At 39.0% G+C, this 11,061-nt stretch overlaps 1 protein-coding gene across 2 annotated transcripts in view; it reads right to left on the reverse strand.

The window, feature by feature from the left end:
- HSD17B4 (hydroxysteroid (17-beta) dehydrogenase 4) overlaps positions 1-11,061 on the reverse strand; it is a 66,694-nt gene that overhangs the window by 41,810 nt on the left and 13,823 nt on the right. For both annotated transcript variants that reach the window (XM_005857090.2, XM_014541633.1), the window contains exons 5-8: positions 7,563-7,584; positions 7,411-7,457; positions 5,561-5,645; positions 4,181-4,368 (exon numbers count right to left, since the gene is read on the reverse strand). In XM_005857090.2, the coding sequence (XP_005857152.1) occupies positions 4,181-4,368; positions 5,561-5,645; positions 7,411-7,457; positions 7,563-7,584 (342 nt within the window). The remainder of the gene's footprint in view (positions 1-4,180; positions 4,369-5,560; positions 5,646-7,410; positions 7,458-7,562; positions 7,585-11,061) is intronic.

Consider the following 11,061-nt stretch of genomic DNA (forward strand, 5'->3'; position numbering starts at 1 on the left):
TTAGAAATATAACATTGTGCAACCCACCCAAAAAATACAGTATATTACAATTTTATGAATATCAAAACAAGCAAACCAAATAGTTTTTAGCCATGTATTTATTATTTTTTAAATGTAATTAATATTTAAATGGTTTAGTATTTTTTTTTTAAGAAAAATGGTACAGAAATGAAAACCAATCATTTTCTTTAAGTTATTACATCTTGGGGAAGCAAGAGGGTTGGGATGAAAGAATAACAAACATAGATTTAAGTTACTGGTAATGCCCCGATTTAGAGGTTGCATGACAGCTAGTCTTCAAAAAGGCCCCAGTGATTCCCCATCTCCTCTTATTCACCCCTTTTTGTAGTCCCTTCCCACAATGTACCAGGATTGCTCTCTGTGACCACTAGAATAGGACACTTCTAAAATTAAAAGATACTGCAACTTCTGTCTGATGGCTGTTTCTCTTTTTCAAATTATTAGCTCTGGGGGACGTCAGCTGCCCTACCAAGAGTAGTCCTATGGAGAAAACCACATTATGAGAAACTGAGCCCTCCTGCTAACTGTCATGTGCATGTATAAGCTTGGAAGTGGATGCTCAGACCCAGACAAAATTTCAAAGGACCAGGGTCCCAGAAAATATCTTCATTAAATATCATTACAGAAAACATCTTCATTAAACCCCAAAACTTCCCAGCTAAGCCACTGAAAACTCCTGATCCCAGAAACTGTGTGAGATAATAAATGTTTATTGTTTTAGTCTACTAAATGTTGAAATAATTTATCACAGAACAGTAAATAACTAATATAACTTGGGAAGTTAGTTCATGGCTATTCATTCTAGACCAGTGATGGCGAACCTTTTGAGCCCGGCATGTCAGCATTTTGAAAAACCCTAACTTAACTCTGGTGCCGTGTCACATATAGAAATTTTTTGATATTTGCAACCATAGTAAAACAAAGATTTATATTTTTGATATTTATTTTATATATTTAAATGCCATTTAACAAAGAAAAATCAACCAAAAAAATGAGTTCGCGTGTCACCTCTGACACACGTGTCATAGGTTCGCCATCACTGTTCTAGGATTATGTTTTATTTCATGTAAGAAACATGTAAGTTACATACATTTCTTTCCATTTATCAAATATATTTCAAATAGAAAAAAGAAACTGCAAATGTCTGCACACATTACTTATAACATCTGGTTTTTTAACAAATAATTCTTATAATAGCCTGTAAGTGGATATTTCAGAGGGAGAGAAGAAATATCTGTGCAAAATTAATTTTCAGCTTTTTCTAAGCTATTAAAAAAGGTAATAAAAACCAAAATAGGGTTGCAAGATAATGACATAGAAAGATCTTTAACTCATTTCCTCCCACTAACACACCAAATATACCCTACATACAGAGAAATTTCTCCTGAAGAGACACTTGGGGCTGACTGAACAGCTTCTGCACAACAAATGGCATAGGGACCAGACAAAGAAGGGTAGGCGATACGGAGACATGGTAATGAGGGGACCCATCCCCAACACAGTGGCCTGCAGTAGGAATATCACTGAGGGGCCCGCATGCAGACCACCTGCCCTGGGGCACAGCAAGAAAACAGCAGTCTAAAGGGCACCTAGCCTATACATGAGGAAATCCATTTACAAACCCTAGTGTGCCCGCCACACAGGTGGAGAACTGCTGGAACTCTCTCCAGGATCAGAGGTAGCAAAGAGCATCATTTTTATGTTACCCCCCCCACCTTAATAGCAGGGGTGAGAGCACAGTGCAGGCACTCTAGCTGGCCTGCCATGGCCATTCCATGTCCCTGAGTGCCTGGCTCACGCCAGCACCAACCATCCCCCAAAGGTGGCTCCAGTGCAGAGTGTCCTGGGACCCCCCAAACCTGCATGCAATCCAACTGCCCTGCCAGGGTAGAACTGGTGAGTCATACCCTAGGTCACCCCCAGCCCATGCCTCCTCCATATCTAGCTGTCCCACCAAGGCAGCACCAGCAGGACATACCCAAGCTCCAGCCATTCTGCCAAGACAACCAAAACACAGTGCCCCCCAGGACCTCCAGGCCCACACCCACTGTAGCTCCAGCCATCCCACCAAGGCAGCCCCAGCATGGCAGTGCCCCAGGACACTCCAACCCACACCTGCTCCAGCTCCAGCCATTCCACCAAAATGGCCTTGACAGAGCATGTCCTGGGATGCCTCAGAACTATGCCTGTTCCAGTTCTAGCCAGCCTGCCAAAACCACCTGGCACACACAATCAATACGCTCCTATGCAAGGCTGCTCCTTCAAGACTGGAAGAAGTGGCTGTGTTGCCTAATTCATAGAAACAAATACAGAAAGTCAAACAAAATGGGGAGATATAGAAATACACTCCAAACAAAAGAACAAAATAAGACAGAAACACTAATTAAACAAACATAAGTAATTTACCTGATAAAAAGTTCAAAGTAATAGTCATAAAGATACTCACTGAACTCAGGAGAAGAATGAAAGAACACAGGGAGAACTTCAACAAAGGAAAAAAAACACACACACAAGAAAAAAGCAATCAGAGCAGAAGAATGTAACTGAAATAAAAAGTAAACTAGAGGGAATTAACAACAGAGTGGTTGGTATGGAAGAACAGATCAGCAATCTAAAAGACATAATAGTGGAAATCATTCTATCAGAGCATCAAAAAGAAAAAAAATAATAAAGATAGTTTAAGGGACCTATAGAACAACATCAAGCATACTAACACTCACATTATAGGGATCCCAGAAGTGGGCAAGAGAAAGAAAGGGGTAGAAAACTCATTTGAAGAAATAGTCGTTGAAAACTTCCCTAATCTGGAGAAGAAAACAGACATCCAGGTTAAGAGAGTCCTAAACAACATGAACCTAAAGAAATCTATTCCAAGACATCTACACTAATAAAAGAGAAATATGTAAATTGGTTTTCACTCTGCTATGCCCACCAGCCAATTGGGATGAGTATGCAAATTAACCCAACAAAGATGGCGGGTTAATTTGCATACACAGGCACAGAGCGAAGACTGAAGGCTCCGGCCAGAGTGAAGACTGAAGACTGAACAGGCTTGGCTTCTCCGCTGCAGTCACAGCGGTCCGCTGCAGCCACAGCGGAGAAGCCAAGCCTCACTGTGGCCAGAGGGGAGAAGCCTAACCTCGAGGCTTGGCTTCTCTGCTGTAGCTGGACCAAAGGCCTGGGTCCCGGGTGCCGGAGGAAAACCGGTGCCGGCAGCAAGGGGAAGGAAGGCCTATTGTGTGAATCTTCGTGCAATGGCCCTCTAGTTTATAATAAAGATGGTAAAAGTTAAAAGACAGAGAGAGAATTTTAGAGGTAGCAAGAGAAAACTGACTTGTCACATTCAAGGGAAACCCCATAAGACTATCAACTGATTTTTCAGTAGAAACTTTATAGGCCAGAAGAGATATTTAAAATGATGACAAGGAAAAACTTACATCCCAGAATATGCTATGGGGCAAGGTTATCAATCAGAATTGGAGGAGTGTTTCCCAGAGAAGCTAAAACTAAGGAAGTTCATCACCACTAAACCAATAAGGAAGCACTGTCCTTAAACGACATATTGTATCAGATGGCCTTAATAGATATTACAGAACCTTTCATCCCAATACTGCAGAATACAGTCTTTTCAAATACAAATGGAACATTCTCCAGGATATGTCACATTTGGCCACAAAACAAGTCTTAATAAATTAAAGAATACTGAAATCATATCAAGTGCCTTTTCTGACAACAGCATGGAACTAGAAATCAATTACAAGAAAAATCTAGAAAAAATACAAACACATGGAGACTAAACAACATGCTACTAAACAACCAAAGGTTCAATAGTCTATTAATTATTTTTTAAAATTATTATTATTATAAAACAGTAAGAATGCTATTACCACATTCTGTAAAAAATATATTTATGTATACTGTATATACCTATGCAGAGAAAAAGAATGAAAGTGTATCTCAGTGTGGTAGAATTATGGCTCATTTTTTAATCCTTCTCTTGTGCTTTTCTAAAATTTTTGTAATGAACACACATTATACATAATGCTATTTTAAACTGTAGGAAAATAATTTTTTAACTATTCAGAAAATTAAATACTTTTGCAAAGCTCACTTCACACAGATTTGTGGGTAACAGCACTGAAAAATCTAAGCTACTTACCTTCAGGCATGACAGTCTTGGTCATCCGTGATCCAGCAGTAGGGGCAATAGTATTACAATGAATGTTGTTTTTCTGGCCTTCAATTGCAAGAGTATTTGCAAGGCCCAGAAGACCCAGCTTTGCAGCACTATAATTTGCCTGGCCAAAGTTGCCATATATTCCTGAAGCCGATGAAGTCATAATTATCCTAAAAGGAAAATCAATCCCCCAATATCATCTTTGCTATGATTTTATAATGCTACAACTGTATGTCTTTTGTTCTTTACAGTACTATTACACCTGTCAAAAACAACTCTGTATATTGCCATTAGATTCTTACAATCATGATTCATATACCTAAAACAATATTAATAATAAAATTAATCTCGGCCCTGGACAGGTAGCTGAGTTGGTTAGAGCACCATCCTAATATGCTAAGGTTGCCCCAGTCAGGGCACATATAAGAAACAACCAATGAATGCATAAATAAGTCAAACAGCAGAACAATGTTTCTCTCTCTCTCTCTCTCCCTCTTTCTTTTTCTCACTGTTTCTCTCTCTCCTTCCTTCCTTCCTTTCCTTTCACTCTCTAAAATCAATAAATAAAATTTAAAAAAATGATAATGATAATAATAATAATAATAAAAGTAATCTCTCAAACTTCAACTATAAGATTTAACTGTTTTAAAAAGAATCCCTGTTTAGAACCAAATAAATTCAATTATAAGAATGTTCATTCATTATCTATTGAAAACAACAATGAATATTTATAAATATAAAATAAACTGGCAATACATATGTTAAAATTTTAGTAAGAAATATTAGATAAAGCAGTTCTAATTCTTCAGTACTCACCACTTTGACCCTCTCCCTTTCTGGATAACATTAAATGCCTCATATTAAAACAATGTCATCTCATCATCTTACCCAATCTGACATATTTACTAGCTCTACCACGTTCTGAGTACTCACAGAGATGCAACTATGAGAGTTGTAGAGTTCCTAAACAGTTTATAAAGACTATCTCATGTCTCACAAGTACCAACTAACAGGAAACAGCCACTCATTTCTCCTGAGTTAGTCACTGGATACACAAAATGATATTTTGGTTAGAGAATAAAGTACAGGTAAGTCCTCAATGTTTACATGGCTAAAATATCAGCACAGCAGAAAAATCATTAATAATGAAAAGTAGGAAGTGAAAAAAATACATAAAGCTGTCCAGCTCAGCTAATCTATAACTAAATGATCAATTTAATGAGAGGGTATGTGCCAAAACTACACCTAAAAAGCCCACACATATATGACGATGTTTTCCTCAATATCAAAGCAATTATCATTCCCTCTACACAAGAACCCACACACATTTCTAATCCCCCTGGAAAGCATATGCAACTCTACCTTCCAAATTTCTGTTTCTTCATGTGATCCCATGCTGCCCGGGTCACTTGGAATGAGCCCCGCAAATGAACTTTATGGATTAAATCTAAAACAAGAAATTATTTTTAGTATATATTTTGTCAAAAATTCCAATAGACGTCTCAGAATCAACATAAGCAATGATTTACTTATAAACTCATTTTAAACCTAGCATTCAAAATCAACTGAGTAAATATTTTTGCCTTTGTTCGTTAGGAAAAACCAATCATACCTGTTTTGCCTATCACTTATGATAAAATTACTGAAACCCTGTACATATCTAAATACAATGACATCTTTTTTTCATAGGTGTGAGCGAGAACGCAGTCCTCCACTACCACAAATTATGCAGTCGAATTTCCCACATTTGGGGAAATCACAGGGGTCAGCATATGCAGAATGCAATGGATAAGGCTCCCCCTGGGAAAAACACCTTGGTGATCATGGTATTTCCCATGACAGGTAAGCATGGTACAATGCCATCTTTAATTTATGCCTACTTTATATAAAAAATCACTAACTTTACATATATAGTTGGGACTTGACACAAACATTAGTTAAAGCATAATCACAAACCACACAGTTCATCATCAAGAAATGTTTACAAAATGCTCAGTATATATCCCTATTTTTCCCAGGGTTTATAAATGAGTTAGAGAGAACTGGGGGTTGGGGAGTAGAAAATGAGAGAAAAGAGGGAGGGCGGAGAAAGTGAGAAAGAATACTAATCTAATGAATAGACAACCTGGGGAATGGTTCAGATAGACAAAAACCTGTAGATTTAATTTTTAACTCAATTTATTTAGATATAATTTGAAATTTTAATTATTAAGTTTTTAACCATTCTTACTTATTTTTGTTTCAATCTGGGGGTCTCATCAAATGTTTTCGTGTATATGTTAGAAGAATAATGTAAGAGTGAAAAAAAGAAACTTAAAGGGGGTAGGGAGGTAGTAGTTAGGATGGTGAGCTGAGGATGAAACCAGAGGAGGAAACATCCCAGTCCAACAAGAGCTGAAAAGAAAGTGCCAACATAAACCCCCTTTGCCAACAAATCTTATCTTCACTTCTTTTTTACTCCAATTCCTATAAGGGAAGAGGAAACTAAAAGCCCTTCTTTGCTTCACTCTAAGTCACAAAGATATATTTTGCTTCTTCTAACAGAATTTGTGGCCATATTCCTCAGGAGCACCCACTACAAATGATGAGAGAATTCATCTCAGTTATCATGCCTGTCACTGTCTCAGCCACCATTGCTTGTTTTAGTTCTGATAGCCAATGAAAGCAAGGGCAAAGAAGAGTGAACAGAAAAACATTTTTTTCCTAACTGTGATTTGTTCATTATCTAAACTCAATCTTTCCTAATGGAAAATTTTCCTACTTATTAGAAGCTTCAAACTTACATCTAGGTTTTCCCACCCATTACTAAGATTTCTATCATTTTTAGTGCCCCGGGCTACCTTCCATATCCTGCTCTTGCTCTTGAAATAAGAATCACACAGCCAGAGAAGCATGTTGCAGGCTGTTAGAAAGAGTTAATACTGCGAGGAAATGCTGACAACCTCTCAAGGGAAAAACAAATCAACAGGCACAAAATCCTTTTGAATAACTTCTGACAATTGATTTAAATTTTTTAAAATTTCTCAAATGTTTAAAAAAATCAGCTATTTCCAACTGTTTATCATTTTCAGTTATAAAGCTTATGCATTACTTACATTAGCAGAAGTAGATAAAAGCAAGTTTTTTCTTAAATGTAGAAATTTATCAAATATTAAAAGGCTAAATGGACAGGTATACTAGTATTCCAGAGACATATATTAAAAATAACTTACCCCAGTCTTCATCACTTATTCTACTAAAGGAACGGTCCCTCAGAATTCTAAAAAATTGATATTATATTGGTTAGTGCGGGGAAGAAGTATATAGTTAAAAATAAAAAAACTTTGTATGCACATTACTAAAAATGAAAAAAATAAATACTCACCCAGCATTGTTAACCACAACATCTGCAATATAAAAAGATCCAGGTCACAAATATATAAGCAAGCATATTAATTGGTAAAGAGTGCTATCAGAACAAAACTTTATACGTAAAGAAAAAAAAAATCTATTCACAAAACCACAGCCAGTATCACGTTGAATCAGGGCTTTGCTCTCAAACTTACATATCTAAATATTTCCACCTCTACATTCTGCCGAAATTATATCATCTTATTTATATAATTAGCTATTGCACAACTCTTAGGTTCTTAGGATTCAGGGGTAACCACAAGCCATTCCTCATTTAACCACAATATTCACTCAGAAAGTTAAAAACTGAAAAGGTTTTTTCCTTGCCACTCAAAAATCAAAAGCCCAGAAAGAAAACCAATACTTTAAACAATAAAGAATTTTAAAAAAAGAAACCGATGTCTTAACACATAATTGTATTAGTATTCCTCTTATGAAAAGAAATCATACAATTTAAAGTGAACCACCATCATGTAACTATTTTCACCTATGACTTCCCACCTTTGTGGTCTTGATCCCTCTGTCACTATATGTGAACATGTCTCTTATGAGCTCAACCAAACATGACTAGAAAAACAAATATGCTTGACAGGAAAAACAAAGGAATACGTTCAAATTATAAAAAAAATAATGTTTTCCAGATTGTAAACATATTGGGCTAGTTTGTAATAATGTTTCTCTCTAGAATTCAATAATCAACCTCTTATTAAAAACTAGAGGCCCTCGGCCTGGCCAGCAATCGGGGCCCATTGGGGCTGGGCCAGCCAGGTGGGGGGAGGGCCACAAAGGTTGGCTAGCCGGGCCAGGGGAAGGGGCCGAGGGAGGTTGGCCACCGCGCCCACCCCCCCATCGGGGCTGATTGGGGCTGGCCGGCCATGGGGAGGAACCAGGAGAGATTGGCCAGGTTGGCTGTGGGAGTGCACTGACCACCAGGGAGCAGCTCCTGCATTGAGCATCTGCCTCCTGGTGGTCAGTGAGGATCATAGCGACTGGAAAGGCTTTTATATATATAGACTAGAGGCCCGATGCACAAAATTCATGCAAGGGACTCAGCCCTCACAGCTGCCGCTTCATCTGGAAAGTCGTCTGGAAGGACGTCTGGAAGGTCGTTTGGCTGTCCGGTCTAATTAGCATATTACACTTTTATTATTATAGATGTGTGGAACTAAAGCAGGAAGATTATCTAGAGAACGGTTGACTAAATGACATATTGGAAATGCTTCTTTAAAAATGAAGATTTTTTATTATACAGTTGACTACTGAACAACAGGGGTTTGGAATGCATGGGTCCACTTATATGTATTTTTATTTTCATAAATATATCAGAAAAATTTTTAGAGATTTGCAACAATGTGAAAAACTTGCAGACAAACCACAAACTCTAGAAATATTTTTTAAAAACTTAAGAAAAATTACGTATGTCATGAATACATAAAATATATGTAGATACCAGTAGTCTATTTTATCATTTATTATCATAAAATATATACAAGTCTACTACAAAAAGTTAAAGTTTATAAAAACGTGCAAACACAGATCATATGTGGTACCATTCACAGTAGAGAAAAGTAAACAATTGTAAGGATGCACAATTAAATAAATGCATAAAGTTAACTGTATTATATACTGTACTATTGTGATAATTTTCTAGCCACCTTGCAATGAGACCAAGTGTTGCAAGTATCCAATTAAAATGCCATGTGAACCTTATGCAGTTTGGCTCAGTGGGTAGAACATCAGTCAGCAGACTGAAGGGTCCTGGGTTTGATTCCTGTCAAGGACACATACTTTGGTTGCAGGCTCGATTCCCCTGGCCCTGATCAGGGTGTGTGTGGGAGAAAACCAATAGCTGTGTCTCTCTCTCATCGATGTTTCTCTCTCTCTCTGCCTCTCCCCCTCCCTTCCGCTCTCTCTAAAAATCAATGAGAAAATATCCTCGGGAGAGGATTACCAAAAACAAATGCCATGTGATGCTAATCGCTCCTCATGAGAAGTTCCTCTCTTCAGCAAATTGTGTATAGCAGCAAAAAATAATGTTTTCATTTTTTGGTGCAATATGAAGTGCCACTCACTAGTGGTGCTGGAAATGCTCCCAAGAAGCAGCGAAAAGTCATGACATTATAAGAAAAAGTTGAGCCAGTTCTCTTACATCAACTGCCTAAGAGACTCGCTGTAAAAAGCAACAACCTCTCCTCTTCCTGTCCGCAAAGCAGCAACCACATGTGAGTGCATCTCCATCCACGTTGGACAGGCTGGTGTCCAGATCGGCAATGCCTGCTGGGAGCTCTACTAGAACAGGTTGGGACTGTACATGACCAGATGCCAAGTGACAAGCAGGCGTTCTCCATTTACTCAGCCCCCCAGGTTTCCACAGCTGAAGTTAGCCCTACTCCTCCATCCTCATCACCCACACCACCCTAGAGCACTCTATGCCTTCATGGTTGACAATGAGAACATCTTCATCTCTTGTAGAAAACTTGATATTGAGCGCCCAACCTATACTAACCAGAATAGGGTGATAGGTCAAATTGTGTCTTCCATCACTAAATCCCTCAGATTTAAAAAAATATATATTTTTATTGATTTCAGAGAGGAAGTGAGAGGGAGAGAGAGATAGAAACATCAATGATGAGAGTGAATCATTGATTGGCTGCTTCCTGCACACACATCCCCCTGCTGGGGATCAAATCCACAACCCAGGCACGTGCCCTGACTGAGAATCGAATCATGACCTCCTGGTTGATAGGTCGATGCTCAACCACTGAGCCATGCCGGTCAGGCATGCTTCCCGATGATTTGATGGGCCCCTGAATGTTGATCTGGCAGAACTCCAGACCAACCCAATGCACTATCCCTGCATCCACTTCCCTCTGGCCACTTATGCCCAAAATCTCTGCTGAGAAAGCCCACCAGGAATGGCTGTCTGTGGCAGAGATCACCAATGTGTGCTTTGAGCCAGCCAACCAGGTGGTGAAATGTGACCCTCACCACGGTAAATACATGGCTTGCTGCCTGTTGTACAGAGGTGACATGATTCCCAGAGATGTCAGTGCTGCCACTGCCACCATCAAGACGAAGCTGATCATCCAGTGTGTGGACTGGTGCCCCACTCGCTTCAAAGTTGGCATTAATTACCAGCCTCCCACTGTGGTATCAGGTGGAAACCTGGCCAACGTACAGCGAGCTGTGTTCACGCTGAGCAATACCACAGCTACTGCTGAGGCCTGGGTCGCCTGGACAAGTTTGACCTGATGTATGCCAAGCGTGCCTTTGTTCACTGGTACGTGCGTGGGTGAGGGCATGGAGGAAGGAGAGCTTTCTGAGGCCCATGAGGACATGGCTGCCTTTGAGAGGGATTATGAGGAGGTTGGTGTGGATTCTGTTGAAGGAGAGGGTGAGGAAGAAGGAGAGGAATAAAGTTAAAATGTCACAACAGTGCTGCTTTTACAGGGAAGCTTATTCTATTTTTTTTT

Source organism: Myotis brandtii, unplaced genomic scaffold (genome assembly GCF_000412655.1).
Source record: "Myotis brandtii unplaced genomic scaffold, ASM41265v1 scaffold1071, whole genome shotgun sequence".
NCBI classification, from domain to species: domain Eukaryota; kingdom Metazoa; phylum Chordata; class Mammalia; order Chiroptera; family Vespertilionidae; genus Myotis; species Myotis brandtii.